Source organism: Canis lupus, chromosome 18 (genome assembly GCF_048164855.1).
Source record: "Canis lupus baileyi chromosome 18, mCanLup2.hap1, whole genome shotgun sequence".
Classification (NCBI taxonomy): domain Eukaryota; kingdom Metazoa; phylum Chordata; class Mammalia; order Carnivora; family Canidae; genus Canis; species Canis lupus.
Genome location: NC_132855.1, coordinates 8,935,818 through 8,956,455, shown reverse-complemented (window position 1 = coordinate 8,956,455; position 20,638 = coordinate 8,935,818). Strand labels below are relative to the sequence as shown.

The 20,638-nt window shown below is 36.5% G+C and overlaps 1 protein-coding gene across 3 annotated transcripts in view; it reads left to right on the top strand.

The window, feature by feature from the left end:
• ZNF277 (zinc finger protein 277) overlaps nt 1-20,638 on the top strand; it is a 109,102-nt gene that overhangs the window by 58,468 nt on the left and 29,996 nt on the right. For 2 of the 3 annotated variants that reach the window (XM_072783429.1, XM_072783428.1), the window contains exons 2-4: nt 929-1,126; nt 6,818-6,906; nt 7,181-7,263. In XM_072783429.1, coding sequence (XP_072639530.1) covers nt 1,038-1,126; nt 6,818-6,906; nt 7,181-7,263 — 261 coding nt within the window. In that variant the 5' untranslated portion in view covers nt 929-1,037. Of the gene's footprint in view, nt 1-924; nt 1,127-6,817; nt 6,907-7,180; nt 7,264-20,638 lie in introns of all 3 variants that reach the window. The other variant, XM_072783427.1, reaches the window with a different exon arrangement.

Below are 20,638 nucleotides of genomic sequence, written 5' to 3'. Positions count from 1 at the left end.
TTCCCTACCCTTCCTCAGATACTACATGTCTTACCATAGTTGCCTAGTTACTAACTACTCAGTAGACTGCATAAGGTGACAGGTCTAGCCTTCTCCCCTGAAAGACTAAAGAGGGCTCCTGACACAACTGGGTATGGTTTGAAACCTGGATTCAGACCTATAGACCTTATACAGCTCAACTCTTATAGATACCATAGGTGATGTTAGGAAAATGAAAGTTTAGGCAGGAAAAATGTTTACCATGTATGTTTAGTAATCGAACATTCATCTCTTTTTCACAAGGACTTGAATTATGGTATATAATTGTGTAACAAGCAAATGGTAGACATAAATCAACATTAAAAACTGCCACCTGGGCCACCCAGCACATGCTGTGTCAACCCAGTGTGAGAGCTATCTTCCTTGCACATGACAAATAATCAGAAGCAGGAAAAGAGTTTGCAGGTGCAACAGGAAGCAGCTTAAACACTGGCGTGGTATCATCTGGAGCCTCAGTATATACCATTTACTTCCCATAGTGTGATGACTACCAACCATAGGTCACAATCAGGCCTTAGAACCTTAACCCAGCATGTTGCAGCCATCCCCCTACAAGTACCCCCGGAATTGCTGCCATTGGCCAATGTCCAAGAATGCTTGAACAGCTGCTCTGACAAATGGGTTTCCCCCATTCAAGCCGGCAAATGGGGAGTTTGAGCAGCTTTGCAACACTCCCTGCCTCTAGGTTGCAGAATCTATTTAAAATGATAATAAAGTATCCTGCTCTCTGACACTGTGTATTTTTCATTTTGGAAATAAGTAAATATCATTAGAATCCTTTTAATGCAGGAGATGAGAAATGATCCTAAAGAGTTGATTTCAGCTTTTCCTTTTGCTTTTTTTTTTTCCCTCCCCGCTTTTGCTTTTGCTTTTTCTCTCTCCCAGACAGTAAGGATTGTATCCTGGAGCCGCTTTCCCTGCCAGAAAGTCCAGGTGGCACCACCGCTTTAGAAGGTTCTCCATCTGTGCCTTGTATTTTCTGTGAAGAACATTTTCCTATGGATGAACAAGACAAACTTCTGAAGCACATGATTATTGAACATAAGATGGTCATAGCTGATGTCAAGTTGGTTGCTGATTTCCAAAGGTAAATTTTGTTTTTTACCATAAATGAATTAAATCCAATATTCCATAAAGGAAAGGCATAACTTATATTTGTTTATAAATAAAATTATTCCTATGCAAATAGGAAAACTCATATTCTTTTTCAAGCATTGTTGGGAATGGAGATCTTTAGTTGAAGCCAGAAGGGTATTGTCCAAAGAATTCTCAGTTTAAGTGCTGTGATGAGATTGAGAATCAGGGGGGAAAAAGTCATTCAAAAACCAAAGGGGTATAAGAGTAGACAGTTGTTGAGGTCAGTGTATGAGGTACCAAGAGGAAGAAGATGAGGAGGATGAAGAACAGATAGATAGAGGCGAGTGGTTGCAGAACTGCCAACAGTGGGCATGTGTGAAATGTAGGAACTTCACCTACATAGCCAGGACTCAGAGTGAGCTAAACTCCAGTTTATGAGCACCTGACTTAGAATATCCACACCAATCCTTATTACCAGTTGTAATATAAGCAATTATTTATTTTTTTCCAATTTCTAATTGCTGGAACTGATTGTTCAACAGAAATGCCTCTTTTTTCCAGTGTAATATCTTCTTCCCTTTTTTTAATTTAAATTCAATTAGCCAACAAAGAAATGCCTTTTCATAAGCAGATGGAGTGAAGTAGTTATGTTCATGTTGTTGTTAGTTGACACTTGGAAGCATTTTCCATACCCACAATAGCATGGTAATTATCTGGCTTTGTATAGTTACCGAAAGCTCGCGTTTTGGTGTATCTGGCCAGGACCCATTTTGCAATATTCTGCCCTGATTTCCCTACAAAATATTGCAGTAGCCCAGATGTTATGGTATCTCTGCATCTAAACTCTGTGTCTGCCAGACCACATCATTCCTAGCACGCAACAGCTTTTTTATGATGGGTCTTGTAGAGCAACAAGCTATTTTACTAAAAGCGGACTGTGAAACCAGGCATAGGGTTGAATGCAGACTTGGTGACTTCCTGACCATGTGACTTGTAACAAATTACTTAAACCACTTTAAGCATCAGTTTCCTCATCAGTAAAAGAGGATAACAGCAACTCAAGTAAGATTGTTGGATATTATATAAAACAGGATATGTGTAGCACCAGCCAGTGCCTGGGACATCTTTTATTCTTATTTTTATTTTTATTTTTATTTTTTCTGAGACATCTTTTAAATCCACCAGATGGTAGACAAAAATTTTATTATATTTTGATTACAAAAGATATATTTGAAATCATAGTTTTCTATAACTGAGTTTTCTGTAGAGGTATTTATGCTGGTCTGGAAACCTAGTTACCATTTGTAAACTATAACTTTGGAGAAAATTTAATTTAGGATCCTAAATACTCTAAACTTCAAGAATGAGGGTTTTCTTTTTTAAGTTGTAATAGCCAGAATGCCTACAGGAGTAATATTAGCTATTCTCTAACTCTTCATGTTCCTCTCAACTGCCTAGCACTGATACAGAATGTCTCTGGTGCTTTCTGTATTATTATGACCCCTTAAATCCACTCAGCATTGCGATTTTTTAGTAGATTTTGGTGTCGCCTGATTAAGCAGAGATAGAACACAACAGTAAAGGACAGTTATATGAGTGATATATGCCACCAGCTGGTAGAATAAACTAATTATTACATAATTGCAGAGGAAGCACTTAATATTTCTCATTCTCATTCCTTGGTCTTTATTTTCAGTTAAAGTATTTATGCCTCTGTGTGTGTGTGTGTGTGTGTGTGTGTGTGTGTGTGTGTATGGATGTGTGTGGATGTGTGTGTTTGGGAAGTATTCTGGGAGCTTCCTCATGTAGGATTTCTAGTTATATGTAGTCAGGTCTTTTGGTTTTGTTTTAGATACTTTTTAGGCTAGAGATCTTCAAATTCTTATCAAGTAACCATTGACAGGACTATCAAATGAGATATTCTTTTATAAGTTGTATCACTCAGCTTTTCTTTGATGTAAATATCTTCTTTATTTTCTTTTATTCTGCTTTGTCATGTAAATGCAAATTCTCCCTCGGGAATTGGAGAAAAATATGGTCTACCAGTGATAATTGAGTAACATTGAGATTTTCTTTCTCCTAAAATCTGTGAGAAGTATCTAGAGTTTGTATTTTCCCTTTGTTCTTATGTATGATAGCTAAGTAGCTATATTTTTACAAATCTGTCTTTTGTATGATTGATATTAATCCCATCTGCATGTGGGCAAGAAAATCAAATTATTTACTAGGTCTCAGACTTAGGAGTCAATAATTAATTGAGGGGAATCGATCACCCTCTAAATGTAGTTATGCAATAAAATGGGTGCTTTAATTTAAAAGAGAAAGAACATAGCTGATATATATAAGTGCTTTCTAAATAAAGTGTGTGGTTAACATGTACTTTAAATTTGGAAACCTAAATTTTCCTTGTCAACTGTCCTCCCAATAAGCTTTACTCTGGTGGTTCATTCAAATTGACCAAGAATGTATGTGAATAAACTCTTGCTTTTAAATGCTTTTTGATATATCCAGTCTCCTTTAGATAGTATCTGTCTACTATTTAGGGAAACTAAAAATTCCTCTCTCAAACAATGCAAACATTGACTGTGAGAATTAAGTTGAAATCTTCTCAACGTTTTATGACTTTTTCTTCAGAAAAATTGTGGGAGTGGGTGTATGTGTATATATTTACATGGATATGTGGATAGATAGATGATAGATAGATAGATAGATAGATAGATAGATAGATAGATAGATATTTACATGGATATGTGGATAGACAGATAGATGTATGTATGTATACATATATAACTTCTCAGAGAGGAATTGTTTCTTCTGAGTACAGTAAGTAATAAAGATGATAAATAATAGATGAGATAGACTTACTTTGTGCTTTACTGGAAAAATTGTGCTGTAAATTTTCGTATAAATATATTTAACATTTTCTTTATTGGAAAAAAGCTAACAGTAGTAAAACTTTCTCAGACAGAATAAAACAAAAATAAAAATCTTTCCTTCGAGCCATTTAACATAGTTATTTATACTGAACCATTTCTAGCTTTATTCAGTAAATAAATTTTTTCCAGAAGATAAATGCTAACTCCTTAATTCTTGCCCCTTTCTATATTAAATTCCACTCATTCAGTGCTACTTAATTAACAGCCATATCTCAAATCTTTATACCTCTGTCAGTAAGGACACCAATTACAGTGAGGGGCTGAACAGGCAAGATTACTAGAAGGATTTTTTTGGGAGACAATTCCGTGAAACATTAAAATTCTTTCAAAAGAAAAAAGTATTTGCTGATGACCTAATAACTACTCTTACGGCTTTTTAGCAAAGTACGAGATGCCTTGATAACTATCCTCCAAATAAAGAATTCATACTGCATGTCATTTCTTGGCTACCTTTAAATATTGAGTGACTACAGTTGTAGCTTCAAATAAGCCAGAGAAGTAAGAAAACATGAAAAAAATGGTCCCTTAACATTGAATAGCCCCCACATGGTCTTCAGTAGAGTGGTAATCAGGAGTGAGGAACCTCTCCATTGTATATTGTAGGAATAGCCATGATGAAACTCCCTGTCAAACTTGACTGTCCTGGTTTTTGTTTAAGTCTGTTATCTCAGCACCCAGTTTTGCTGTATGAATTTGATTAGTCATGAAAATAGATGGTTGTGTAGTACAGTTTGGAAGAACAATCCAATTTCTATTCCTGACATCTCTAATAGAGGTTCTCCTGTGTTCCTTCATCCCTTGCACCACTTTGCCGTAGAAAATATACTGAAGGGAGAATAAGAAAAGTGGCTGGAAATGTCATTTTTGTTTTCTTAAGTCTTCTCTTGCCTTTTATTTCTCCCTTTTTCTCTCTCCCCTGGTCTGGGAATAAGTAATGGAGAATGGAAATGGAGAATAAGAGTTGCTCTGTAAGATACTGATAACTGGATGGTGCTGTCACTGCCCTAGGTGACCAAAGAATAATATTTCTGCCCTTTATAGATACTTTTCTTCTTTTTGTGCACATTAATGGATCTGACATGCACTTGCCTCCTGTATCTGACACTTCCAATATGGAAGCCAACAAGCTAGCCATAGTGTCAATATTTATGGTTTGAGGCTAAGCTGGATGCAGCCTCAGATCATCATTTTCAGATCTCTTAAGATAAGGTCTAGCACTGTCCTATAAGGAAAGAGTTCTCCCCTCACATAATCATCCAGGTCAACAGTGTGGTTGTACATGAGAAGAAAGAACTAAAACATGATTTTATTTTCATTCATTATTCCTTTACTTCTTTTCCTTATATGTTCTATATTCGGTGTTGTCATATTTATATTTTTTAACTGTCACAGTTCTCTTTCTCTCAAACCTCTCCCAGCACATAATTCTTTTTTCAAATACATGAATGCCCTTTCTGTAGAGCACCATGGGGTTGGGACATTAATGTTCAGACAAAGGGGAAGAAAAATAAAAAGGAGACAAAATAGTGCGAGTTGAGGGCTACTTAGAGAAGCTTACAGGAATCTTTAAATGCTCTTCTATCTCTTAAAACCATTTCTTGTTAACCTACTATGTACAGAACATTGCTAGTTGCTATATCAAACCATTTAAAATGTCCAAATTTTTACAATCTATTACTAAATCTATTTCAGTAGGTTCCATCCCTTTCAGGGATTTTTCTTTTTCTGTTGTAAGTGTTTTGGTTGTTTTTTATCAACCATATAGCTTGATAAACTGTCAGCTATGGAGTCAGCCTTTCCATGTTCCTTCTCCCCATGAAAGAGGCTACCTTCTCTTCTTGGTACCATTTGATAAATGAGATGCAGTTGCCAATGTAAATCGCGTTAGATAAATGGGAAGATGAACAGGTTGTTAAACCGTTTCATCTTGCTCCTTCTTTCCTCAGACAGTGCAGGTCTGGGTGTTACGCTTTGCTTTAAAATTTACCCAGGATGGGGGATCCCTGGGTGGCGCAGCGGTTTAGCGCCTGCCTTTGGCCCAGGGCGCGATCCTGGAGATCCGGGATCGAGTCCCACGTCAGGCTCCCGGTGCATGGAGCCTGCTTCTCCCTCTGCCTGTGTCTCTGCCTCTCTCTCTCTCACTGTGTGCCTATCATAAATAAAAAAAAAAAAAATTTACCCAGGATGCTTCTTCTAACTCTGCTTATTAGGTACAAGAATTGTAAGCTTGGCCATTTTTCCAAAAATCTGCCTTGTTTCAGATACAATGTGCACATGCAAAATTTTTCTATCTTGTCTTATAGGTATTTAATTTAGGCTAACCTCTCATTGCATTATTTTTTTTTGCCTTCAGTTCTTTTTATGCATAAGATAACCACCCAACTTTCAATTTCTTGGAAATGTGTGATAAAGCCTATTTAATCATTGTTGCATTTTAAATTCACATAAACTTAGATGTGATTTCTAAAACCTTCATTATCACATAAAAATAATTCATTTTAACTTTCCCATATGTCTGTTTATTGAATTTGGGGATAGTAAAGTTTAATCATGTCCATGCCTTTACAGAGTAATTTCATTTCATTAAATATTTATTTCATATTTCTAAATGCGCTACTGCCTTTCCATTTGTAAATTTTCTAGCAGTTATCAATCAACATTTGATATATTGTTTTGGGATAATTAAATGGTTTTATAAAACCCTGTCACTCTACAATAAGTAGTATATTGTCTTCTTACCATCCTTTCTGTTTGATTATTCCAAGGTACATTTTATATTGGAGGAAAAGGTTCACTGAACAGCCCATTACAGACTTTTGTAGTGTGATAAGAATCAATTCCACAGCTCCCCTTGGTAAGTATACATCTTAGCTACCATCTTTTCCCTACAATCCAAAAATTCAAAGGAATAATCGTACTTTCTTAAATTAGAATTCTCTCACTTTCATGATAGCTAAAATTAAATTGCCCTGTTTATGTTGCCTAACTTCAATAAAGCTAAAACAGTACTGTATACCAGAAGAGACATCCTAATGGACATACATATATGTATGTTTTTTAAAGGAAAAATTCTTCTGTAAAAAAATGATAAATATCATTTCTCCTTTATTTTCCTAATCTCTCAACAGAAGAACAAGACAATTACTTTTTGTTATGTGATGTTTTACCAGAAGATAGACTACTTAGAGAAGAACTTCAGAAACAGAGACTGGTAAGAATGGTTTTAGATGATAAACAATGTTGGAAATATATGCAAAATCATTTTTGTTATTCTTTTTTGTTTGTTTTCACTTTTTAATCTGTAAACTTTCAAACATACACAAAAGAGATAATACATAAAAATCTTAAAACAGAAGGAAAGTATACACTTGATTGAAGATTAAAGCGTTTCATGTTAAAAATGCAGTGAGAATTTTTGGCTTTGTTTTGCTTCCTGGATTATCTCTAAAATAACAACAGAGCTTACACATTTAGTGTAATTTTAGCTGCCTGGCACATGCTAGGGTTCAGCAGTCGTGGAAAAATGCCCTCAGCTAAAATTGAGTTGAATTAATTAACTTTTTTTTTTCTCCTCTTCACTGGAATGTGCTATGCACTAGCACTTCTTTTATTCCCCTTTATGAATTAAGCATATGGTTTGATCATAGTAGCCTTTCTCACTTTCAACTTCAACCATAGCAAGCTAATTTGAAAATCTCAGCATTTTTGGTCTTTAAAAAAGGTAACAACATATACAAGTGTGAAAATTTTTATTTTCCTAAGTTGAACAGAAATTGGTTCATTTTTTTTAAAGTGTGCAGTTTTCCATTATTTGTGATTTAGCCTCAACAATTACTTGAAAATAACTTGTTCCTCCTTTGGTGATTACCTGTAAGTGTTCCTTGTGTCTTTGGATTTGGCTAGTGTTATGACAGAGAGCTGTGATTTCAGTGTTTCTGCTAAATCCTCAAGACATCTAAGAAAATAAATTCTATCATAGTCACAGGATTTAAGAAAAAGTCTCCTGAAGCACATTATATTCTGTAAACATCCCATATGATTATTTCTCATATAGGAAGAAACGATATGGTTGGATTTTGATTTATATGTCAAAAAAAGTATGCTTTTACTGTGGCAACAAACCCAGTAAGTAAACAGGACTTCTTAAGTCTTTCTTCTTTCCCTATTGTAATGTCTTAAGAAATCTGCAAACAAGGATGAATTTGTTTACTTGTACTTACTCATAATTTTTTATTGCTTTGAGTTTTTTCTCAGTTACAGTGGCTTAATCAAGAATGATCAAACTGAACTATTCCTGGTACCTCCAAGGATTTCTTTATATCAAACTACTGTTTCAGCCATTGCTAGTGCTCTGTACACAAAATCTACTATGTATCTGCAGATAGATTCAGTTCCTAGAAATAATAGATGTATAAAATTTAGGTGACCTTTTAAGATTCTGACACCAGTTTCAACATGTTTTTCCCCTCAAGCCACTAAGCAATTCTCCAGCACCAGCTGGGTGTCCTACAATTCAACTCAATTCTAATGCTATCTGCCCAGAGATATTATCAGATTCCACAGATTGAGGGCTCAGTCCCACAAAACTGTCCACCACTTTAAATGACAATTTCAAGTCCAGGTTGTTACCTCTGCTTCTGACCCACTGACAATAAATCAGAGGTTTCCATGATCCCCTCGCCCTGACCTTAGGTTTGATTAATTTGCCAAGCAAATTCCTCTAGGAAACCAGTTTACTGTCTACATTACCAGTTTATTTACAAAGGATATCCAAGAATATGTGTAAATAGCCAGATGAAGAGATACATGCATGGGATGAGATCTCAAGCAAAGGAGCTTCTGTCCCTACAGAGTTTGGGGCCCAGTAAGACAGCACATGGACCCTTTCTGATTCATCAGCCTGGAAGCTCTCCAAACCTTGTCTTAGTGGGTTTTTTGTGGAGGCTTCATTACTTACACATGACTGATTAATTCATTGGCCTTTGATGATTGAACTCAATCTCCATCCTCTCTCTCCTCCTAGACAGGAAGGAGGACTGCTGAAAATGCTTACCCTCTCATCACATGGTTGGCTCCACTGGCAACCATCCCTCATCCTTCGGTTACTTGTGTGCTTTCCAAAAGTCAACTCAGTAACATTCAAAAAAATACTTTTCTATAGCTCTGGACACTTAGGACTTTAGGAGCTATGTACAAGCACAAAGACCAAATATGTGTTTCTTATTAAATCACATCACACCTTCTTACCAACTTTATAGTCTGACTAAGTGATAGTGTTAGGGCAGCTAAACAAAGTGTGAAATTACAGTCAGTTCATATATACATATATATTTGTTGAATTCCTGCTTAACTAGATAATCATACAAAGGAAAAAAATGCAAGGCATGGTTCATGTCATAAAAGAGCATAAAGTCTAGAGAAAAAAGGCAAATATGTTCTTATCTCAGTACTGGCAATGATAGAATATCTTGTAGGGCTTGTGAAGATTAAGTAGATACTGCATATAATATACTTAGAACAGTATCTGCCACATAGAAAGCACTCAATAAATATTGCAGACAAATAACAATAATAATACTAGGTCTTAAACTATGAAATGGGTTTGGGCAATTGGAGAGTTGTGGAAATGGGAGGAAAAATGCATGTGGACCTAAGTAAGTATTCAAGATGTCAGGAAAGTTGATTAAATCCAATCTGGCTAAGATAGAAAGATTTGTGGAGGAGGAGTATGAGATGGATTTAATGATATGAGATGGAGCTGAGTTGTAGAAATCCCTCAGTGCCAAGAATATTGACTTGGTAGTGAAGACCCATCGATGTCTCATCATTGTCTATGGGAGTGAAGAGAAGAAAAGATAAGTTCAGCTATGTAAAAATCCACTTAAAGCTGACAAACTCGGGACGCCTGGGTGGCTCAGCAGTTGAGCATCTGCCTTTGGCTCAGGTCATGATCCTGGAGTCCCAGGTTCGAGTCCCACACCGGCCTCCCTGCATGGAGCCTCCCTCTCCTTCTGCCTATGTCTCTGCCTCTCTCTCTCTCTCTCTCTGTCTCTCATGAATAAATGAAATCTTTAAAATGAAAAAAAAAAAAAAAAAACTGACAAACTGGCAAGAGCAGACCAACATGGAGATATGGAAAGAAGCTGACAGTTACTAAGTGCCAGCCATATGCCATGCCTTGCCTTAGGTCCTTGCATTATGTCAACCACATGCAGTAGCTATTAAACGCTGTTCTATTCATGAGGGAACTGTGTCATAGAAAGACTAATTTTCCCAGGACCACATAGTGAACAAGAAGCAGAGATGGGACCTTAAACCAAATGTGCTTGATGTGTGCCTTTTTAAGGAGCGCCATGCCAGTCTAGTAGTAATTTATTCTGCTTCCCATACACCTTCCTCTTATTCTAGACTCTGGGAACAGCTCTGTCATGGATGCTCATAGTCTGACAGGTCTGTGTAAGTAGGGAAGGGATTCAGGCTAGGAATGGAGTTAAGGGAAAGCAGAGGAGATTTACAATAGGCTACCTCTGGGAATCATGGCTAGAGAATCATTAAGAAAAGATTTGCCAAGTAGCAGAAAGCTGGGTTGAATTTACAGTTAGCCATTTCTTCACAATTTTATGCTCTATAGTTATGGAGGCATGAAGATAGTGTGGGTGATCTTCCTTTGGAAGTTTGGGACGATGACAGAGTAGCTCTCTTTTATGTATAATGAGCTCTACATATCAGGAACAGGCATTTCCGAAAAGAAGTCCCTATGATCAAATGGAACAACTTTGAGCAAAAGTAGTAATACACCTTTTTTCTTCCATTAAGGACAAGAACTTTTTCAGCCCCTTTTAAGAATATGAATTGCTATGCCATTCCTGAAAGGTGCTTTGTGTAGGTTGTCGTGTATTGGAACTCTTGAAGAGATTTTATGCCCTTGGTCCTTATTTGCCTTCTAAGAACTCCTTCTAAGAATCATACACGCAGAGGGTTAAGTCACTCATTCTGCCACAGCTTGGTAGTTTTTTCTTTGTTTGTTATTGGTTGTATTTTATCAAACGGTTTCTCTTCATTCATCAGAGTTTAAATCTAGCTTCTGGAAAATGTAATTTAAACCAATTAAGTTGCGGCGAGATGGAGTAACTGGGTGACGGGCACTAAGGAGGGCTCTTGATGGGATGAGCATTGGGTATTATACTATATGTTGGCAAATTGAATTTAAATTTTAAAAATTTAATTGATTAAAATTAAAGGAAACCTTTTAAAAAATAAATAAACCAATTAAGTTGCTTTATGGTACTAGATATATAATGTAATCTATATTTAATTGAACTCAGTTTAATGTCAATAGGATCTCAACTCAAGTCCATGAGGGAAGCACCCTCAAACTGGAGTACTAGTGTGACATTTGCTCTACTGATTTGCATTAATGGTAACTTGCATATGGATTATATTCTTTGATATTTACTCTTGTTTGGAATTCTCAATAAAGCATTTATTTTAAATGCCTTTATATGCTTTGAGTTCAAATTGACTTTGTCATTTCTTTGAGGGCAGGAATTTTGTCTTATATTTAAATGTTCTTCAGTAGTATTCAATATATCACTAAGTTCTTGTTGGTATTTTTCCCCTAACTCCATTTTTATTTTTAATTCTTATGTGACTAGCTGAACGTATGTAGAGTTTAAATCATTCACTTGAGGTTACCAAAGCAGACTTAAGGCTAAAACCATATTTCTTTTTCCATTTTCTTCTAGACCTCACTGATTCCTTGTGACATTTCTGAGATTTGTGTGTGTTCCCAGTTTTCTTTTTGAAAAGCTTGATTCCTATTTAACACTTCTTTGAATTTTTTTATTTGTACTCAGAAGGGAACTACAAAATTAGGAAAGATTCTTGAGAGTTTAATAGCTTGTATACCTTCCTTTCTTTAACTTTCTTCTTTAAAAATGTTCCCTTGGACGCCTGAGTGACTCAGTCAGTTAAGAACCCAACCCGATTTTGACTCAGGTCATGATCTCAGGGTTGTGAGATCAAGTGTCACATCAGGCTCCACACTCAGCATGGCGTCTGCATAGGATTCTCTCTCTTTCCCTCTGCCCCTTCCCCCACTCACACTCTCAAGAAAGAAAAATGTCTTTTTAAAAATAAATAAAGTGTTCTCTTGATCTCATCATTCTACTTCAGTATCCTCCAGTGGATACCCTTTACCCTCTTCTCTCTCCAGTGAATATATAGAAGTTTCTCAGGGTCATTCCCTCCTCTAGGCTGTGCACTCCCATAACTACTACTACAGTCCTGATAGCTCAGATATTGGTGCTGGTGCAGAGTAGGTGGTCAGAATAAATACCTATTGATGGAGTTCATCTACAACTTTCATGCTGGCTCACCTCTAAACCCCAGTTCTAACTTCCCTTAGGTTACACTTCTCCATATGGATTTCCAGTCAACACTTTAAGTTGAATGTGCCTATGACATATTCCTTTCTCTACTGAAATTTGTGATCTGCCTATGTTCCTATGTAATGAATGGTACCACCATTCTCCTAGTCTTTCAATTTGGAAATTTCTAGGATTATCTCTAACTCCTGTCAGTTCCACTTCTAAGTCCTGACTTCATACCCTTCTTTGTAATCCTGATGCCTTTTTCTTACCTTACCTATGGACTCACCTCTCCGGTCAATTGACATTGCCTCCAGGATTTTAATGTTAATATGTTAATATAACTTAACATTTTAATATTAAAATATATAACAGATCATTTTATTGCTAAGCTTGCATTTCCAGTGTTATGTATCTTTCAATTACCCAGTGTCCAACTTACTCATTTATTGAATAAATATTTGTCTTGCATCAGATAGTGTTTTAAATGCTTTTAGTCTAGCAGTGGATGAAATAGGCCACAGTCCCTTGCAGGCCCTTGTAGAGAACACACTCTAATGAAAACACTACTTGTCTCACATTTACTTGAGTGTATTAAGTACATACTGGACTCTGCTTCATCAACCAGGAATGCTAGCCCCACCAATCCACCTATAAAACACCCCCCCCCCAAGATATTGCTTAAATGCCACATTTTCCACAAAAGCTTCCCAGATGCCATCTATGAGAATTAATAACCTCTTCTGAGCTCTCTTAATGTACTATTTTATTTGGCTTTTCAATTATAGTTAGTTGCTTAAAAATCTGTCTTCCTTACTGTGATAGATGCCTGTTAAGGTTGGGAATGTCCTGTTTACTTTGTATCTTCTCTGAGCCTTGGTCATAAAGGTTTAACTTAAAGTTAATCCTCAGGTATTGGTGAGGTATTTCTATAAAACTGCATAGTCAGATCTCCCTGATTTTTAGGAGAGATACAAAATTGTGAGACAGACATCTTTAATCACTGGGTTATACTTTAGCATTAAGAAGCACTAGTTTTTCAATTGCCCTATAGAAGAAGATGATGCATGTGTAAGCTCTCAATAGCAAGATGTAACTTTCAATGAAATTGGGATAAGGGGAAACATCCATTTAACTGCATGGAAGTTTCTCTCTCTCTCTCTCTCTCTTTTTTTTTTTTTTTTTTTTTTTTTTGTAATCATTCTTATGTCACCTTGAGCAGTCATTCATGACAACTACAAATATAACAATTTAAAAAAATTTTTTTTTAATTTAAAGATGTTTGATTTTGTACACCTCGACGGTTCAGTCTGTTAAGTGTCTGCCTTCAGCTTAGGTCAGGATCCCACAGTCCTGGCATCAAAACCCGCATCACATCAGGCTCCCTGCTCAGCAGGGAATTTGCTTCTCTCTGCCCCTTGGCCCCTCTCCCTCAAGCCTTCCCCCTGCTCATGCACACTCTTTCTTTCTCTGTTCTCAAGTAAACAAAATCTTTTCTAAAAATAAAACTAAAAATGTTTGATGTTAATGCTACTTTATATATCCCACCTCCTCCCACAATAGCACAACAAAATGAAATTCTGTATCTCCCAATAAGATTTTGTTTCCTCATGCCACTTTTCTTCATAGATCTTAGAAGTTTTTAGAAAAGGATTAAGTTATTTTCTATTGATGTCTTCAAAGTAAAAGGTCAGTTTGCATTTATACCTTTCTGGCATAATTCCTACCCTTGTAGCGCACACCCTCTAATTGCAACTAGAATAACTTTCCCAAACATAATGTGATATCTCCATAGATCTGTAGCATTATTAACAATCAACAGAGATCAAGTTAGCTAAAATGACCACTGAGCGATTTTAGCCTTCAGATTAATGTTTCCATTTAGGAAATAAATATAAACTCAGTCTGAAACTATACTAAACTGAATCCTAAACTTTACCACTTTGAACACCTTTAACAGAATTAAATTTTTTTTTTAAAACACATTGGCTCTATGAGGCCAGTAAGGCAATATCATTATTTCTGTTTAGATGGAAAAAACAAAGTCAAAGTTGTTGGGAGAAATGTTCAAAGCCACAGTTATATAATGTATAAAATAGGATGGGAAGCAACACAGACTCCTACTATTTCCCAAACCCCATGTGCCATTCTTTTTCCAATTGTACCAGGATCTTTTATTCAATTAGATCTTAACTTCTATAAGCAAAAGTGACATTTTCTAAATTGACATTTGTTGCAATAAATAAAAACGAATGAGTGGGACTTAGATGCATATGTAAATAAATAATAGTGTTTTGTTTCTGTTGCTAAGATTTTTTTTTTAAGAAAATCTAATTTCCTACTTTGTTATCCTAAGTCAGTGGTAAATAGTAAATTCTTATTTCTTTGGGCCTAAGCTTCTTACATTTTCTTTTAAAACTTGAAGATAGTGTGTTTTCAGAGTTTTCCCTATCTTTAAAGAAATATAGGGGTATATCTGACCTTGAATTTATCTAAGAAAATGCTTCCACAGGCAAGGTTATACTATACTGATCCATGCCATGCCATGCCATAGCTCTCTCTCCTTATAGTGGAAGAGGGGAACATTTTGCAGTCTCCTGTAGTCACCTTTCTATTTTTAAAATCCTCCTCTTCTTGCCTCAGCTAGATTCCCTCATATCTTCAGTACAATTTGAAATTAGGCTTTTCTAATTTTCATGTGTTTAACTCTTGCAATTTTTTTTCTTCTGTACTTCTTTTTTTTTTTTTTAATTGTAATGGTCTGTTCCATGTTAATGGTTACCTTTATGTAATCTTTTTCTCTACTAGTTAATTCTTTTAGATGTTCTGTCTCTCCTGTCAATTCCCTTCTCTTCAGGAGCCACCGCAGTACAACTCCAACTGGAAGAAAAATACTGTCTTTCTATCCTGTGTAGCAAGCAGATGGTTGTTGCTGTTATCATTGCTGTTTCAGAAAGGGTGGGAGGTGCTGATGTCTTTCAAGAAGGTGGAATATTAGTCACATCAAACCTCGTGGATTTGTGGGAGTATATCATAAACCAGTTAAGAAATTTCTCTCTGGCTTTTTTGTTTTACTGTCTTGCTTTAGTCATTGACATATCTTTTCTCATTTATTTATTAAGATCCTTGATATTATTGTCAAAGTTAACTTGTGATCAGCTCTCATAAAATGCAGGTTTTATTTTAAGAAACAGTATATGTCATTGATAATCAATGCTTTAATATAGTTATTCCTGCCTTTACATGAAGAGGTGTGTTTTTAAGTATAGTGAATGTATTAATACGGGTGCCTTACTAACGTGAATTCAAAATGCTCAAGTCATCAGATTTGACATATTTGTCTTTTCCTGGGGCTACCTAGCATTTTTTGACACTTAAAAAGGAATCCTTTAGGGAGAATACATACCTTTTTACTTGACCCCTGCTCAAGAGGGTTTCTAAAATATTTAAGTAAGTTGCAGGCAAATTCTGTTCTGAACATGGTTGAAACTCTACATCAATATCTTTAGACAAAATTAATTCATTTCCATTTTACTTTGTTAATCAAACTTGTTTTCCATTCCTGAAGTTGGTGGAAGTTTACTGAGCTTTTTGTACTTTAATTTCCTCATATTGAGTTTTTACCTTAAAGGATGTGATAGAAAAATAAGCCTTCACCATAACTCTGAGATCAAAATGAAAATACCATGCTTACTATAAGAAGATATGAGAAATGGCAGAAAGAACAGAGAGGATGGTGTTATTTTTTTTTTATCCTTCCTGATTCTGAAACAATTTAAACACCATTTCAATAGTTTATATAATGTTCTCTCATTCAGTTCATATAACCCTAGTATATCAAATTTTCCAATACTTTCAAATTTATTTAGAATAAAAATCCAGACCCCTAACCAAGATCCCAAAGGTTCTGTTACCTGTTTCTCTCCCCCTCTCTGGTCACCATATCCAGCCACATAGCCACATCTCTATCTCCATTCCTTAGACACACCAGATTCTTTCCACCATTACTTGTTGTTTACATTTGCACTTGCTATTGACTCTACTTGGAACACTATTCTCCAAAATCTCTTGGCTTTTCTGAAGAATGAGGGAAGAGTTTTTGGAGAAGCTGATATCCAGGGTAAGCCTCTAGAATGGAGCTACAGACAAATGAATGCTTTGGAAATTCTTTTGGAAGATAAAGACATTCAGAGTCTTTCAACTGACTGAAGTGACTTAGGAAGAATTGGTTTCTGTAAAGGATTCACGTTAGCTATGAGCTGCAAGATAGACACTCAAAACTAAATATTGACTGATTAATTTACCAAGAACCTTTTTTTCTCACGGAGTAGGAAGGATTTAAACCTATTCTTAATTCCAGATTATGACCAAAGAGAAGGCATAGATCACAGTGCCCAGTATAATACCAAACCTTCAGTTAACCTTTGGGAAATTTTTGCTGAGTAAATGGCATTTGTTTTAGCCAACTGGAGTGTCCCAAGTCACCTGTTTTCACCAAAAAACAATATAAAACCTCTATGTTAATTTTAATTAATTTAACTTCTTTGAGGGAAGTAGGGATGTGGAGAACAGGAAGTAGATAGCAAACAGATTTCCATGGTTTCTTTTTTATCACCAGAGATAACTGAGGCACCATTCTCCATGCCTTGATGTCAGTTTCTCAAAGGAATGCCAGCCCAGAATCTCCAGTGCTGTACTTAGAAGCTGCAAATGTTCACACTCTTAAAGAGAAAAGGCTGATCAGTGTTCCATATGCATTAGGGGGCTTTGCCATTTGGTATGCAGTCTGGGTTCTGGTATTGTAACTAAGTCACTTCAAAAGAAAGCTAGTACTTTGTGACTCATTTATAACAACAATACAGACCTTTTTCTGGTCTGACAAATGTAATTTTTAATATTTGTTACTTTTCTTTTAAACCTCCATTTTGTTGATGATCTCCTGTTTCATTTTTTGCCCTGAACTTATATTGATGGCTGAAAACTTACAAAGATCTAAATTCTCAACCATTCCAGGTTTGATTTTTCTGCAAAGTTTTAACTCCTCTAAAATTCCTAAATACTCATGTTAAAAATCATCCCTTTTTTTGAGGGGATGACCTTTTGTAACCCATCATATAAGTGAAATGTGCTGATCTGGGGACATACAGGGGAATAGAATGACCAAGGGACGGTGCTGCAGGTCTCTTTGTCTACCTTCTCTCCCTGCTATCATCCCATCAAGTTGTGGCAAACCTTCATTTCCATAAATTTTAATTTTTTTTAATATTTAAATCTCTTAACTCCAAAATACATCCCTATAACTTGCTTGAATCTAAGAAGAATGCATTGTAGAACTTGCTGGACAAACTACAGGTTAGGGTCTCCTGGGCCTGCCTTCATATCCAGCTCTCCTACTACTGAACGCTGTTGTACAGTCAGAAAGAACTCAGGAATGATACTTATTTCTCAGCGTTCCTGCCCTCTCCCCTGGCAGCAATAAACCTCTGCTTTCTGGTAAGGCAAGGCTTGGGGCCTTCCCCCAGCAGCTTCTGGCTTTTGCTCTAAATGCTAAAGAATGGTCCCGGGAAGCATCATGCCTGCTCACTGTTGATAGGCTGTCGTTCATATTTCTTTCCCCTACACCCAATCTTCCTCCTGAGAACTTGGAGGAAACCCATGGAGAAGAGCTGAACCGTTTTGTGGCCAGGGTTCCCAGGGACTTAACCTTTAAAAACTCTGTGAAACTTCAGTTATTTTCTTCTACTTGCCTTTTCCTCACATGTTCTGTCAAAAGGGGAAATGATTTGTGTGTCCCTGTCTCTCCTGAGGGAGGTTCATTGCTTTTTGGAATTCAGTTTGTCTGGTTGCCTTGTGACTTCAGATTTCTTCTTTTCCTTTAAAAATAATAACAGCTCTGTTGAGATATAATTCACGTAAATACAATTCACCTTTTTAAAGTGTACAATTCAGGGGTGCCTGGCTGGCTCAGTTAGTACAGCATGTGGTTGGTAGGGGTCATGAATTTGAGCTCCATATTGGGTATAGAGATTCTTTAAAAAAAAAATTAAATGGGGCACCTGGGTACCTCAGTCAGTTTATGTGTCAGACTGTTTATTTTGTCTTAAGTCATGATCTCAGCATCGAAGGATCGAGCCCTGCCTTGGGCTCAGTGCTCAGCAGGGAGTCTACTTGAGATTCTCTCCTCTAACTCCCTCTACCCCTCACCCCCTTTCTCCCATGCTCATGCATATCCTCTCTCTCTCTATCTCTGTCTAAAATAGTAAGTAAATCTAAAAAAAATTTTAGATAATAAATTAATTAAAAATAAATACAGTGTACAATTCCATGGTTGCAAGTATATAGATTTTTAGATTCAAAGTAAGGAATGAGGGATCCCTGGGTGGCGCAGTGGTTTGGCGCCTGCCTTTGGCCCAGGGCGCAATCCTGGAGACGCGGGATCGAATCCCGCGTCGGGCTCCCTGCATGGAGCCTGCTTCTCCCTCTGCCTGTGTCTCTGCCTCTCTCTCTCTCTCTCTCTGTGTGTGACTATCATGAATAAATAAATAAAAAATCTTTAAAAAAAAAAACACACAAAGTAAGGAATGATTTTCTTTTTCTTTTCTTTTTTGATTTTCCAGCTTTTTTTCATTGTAAAGATACTCTCTGTGACTTTCTTTTTTAAGATTTTATTTTTAAGTAATTTCCACACCCAACGTGGAACTCAGACTCACAACCCCAAGATCAAGAATTGCATGCTCTACCTACTAAGCCAATCAGGCACACCTCTGGCTTTCTTTATCCTAAGCAGGGTAGCAGAGCAGAACTCCTCCTCCTCCCTCTGTTTTATTTTAATTAATATCTTAGTGATTAAGTGCCACTTTTGGTTAAAGTAGACGCTTTTCCATTCACAGAGTTCAAAAAGACACGTGTATTTGTCTATTGAATGACAGACATAGCTCCAGGAGACAATTGACTCAACTAACTAGTTATCATAAATTCGAAAACCTATTCTTATTTGGTACCCAATCTTGATCTTTTAACCAAGTTGTTAGTGATAAATGTATCGATAAATTGTAGTATTTAGTTACCTTAGTATATATTTTGCCTTTGTCTTTGGAGGAGATGATAGCAAATTATGTCCCTCATTGCCAGGTGTTATTTGGATAATATTCTGACAATCCTCCACCCACTTATCCAATCAGGGCTAGACAATTGGTGACACCTTACTTAAAATTTAATCCATGCTAAAAATTATGACCATGGTAAACAAAATACAACTTTAGAGACCAGTAGTAGTGTAAGAAGGATGGAGTGAGGATTAAAAATTATTTTTTAGGGGATTTTTTTTGTCTAGTTTGTGGCTATTCTCTTGAGTCATTTTAAGAAATAATTAAATGACTTGCCTTGCAAGATCCAGTCCATGTTTAGGATTATGCAATTTCTATGAGAATATCAGCCCACGTATTTCCTCATTACCTCCTAAGACCTGTGGCTCTACATCCAAGTGAGAGCCAGAAAAGCAACATTCCAGGTGTTTTACTGGAAAGACAAAGTCCAAATTATAACAACCAATATTTATAAAAACCACATTCAGGAAAACTTTTTGAGTTCTATAGTTTTTCTAGATAGTCTTAAACTTTCAGCCTCCAATCAGGAAGAGGCAGGCATCTGTACTGTATCCCAGCAACCCTCACCCAACCCATCTGCACTTCACTGAGTTTGGAATGTACTTTGGCATGAGAGTGAACTTGTTTTGAGGATCGTTATGAGAACAGTCCATGTTGTTTAGTCTATTCCAATTATATTGTCCATTATATCACATTATATACCTATTGTCAATGACTTCTAGCTCCCCAGAGCTAAGCTAGACTTCAAAAGCACAGTCCTCCACACAAGACTGTCCTTACTTTAATACCAGCCAGAAGTGAGGAGACCTTCAGGCCACCTTCATTTGTGACCAGCTGGCTACAAATTCGGGGGTTCCCACTACCCCACAGCCTCAGAACTCAGGAAACCACTGTACTTAGGATTATAGTTTTGTTATAAAAATAGATACATATCAGAATTAACAGGAGAGATACATAGGGAGAGGCCTAGCAAAGTCCTAAACACAGTTTCCATAGTCTCTAGGGATCTGTTGCCCTCCTAGCACATCAATATGTGACAATACAGAGTACTGCCAACTAGGAAAGCTGACCTGAGCTTTGGTGTCCAGCTTAATGATTGATTGCATCATTG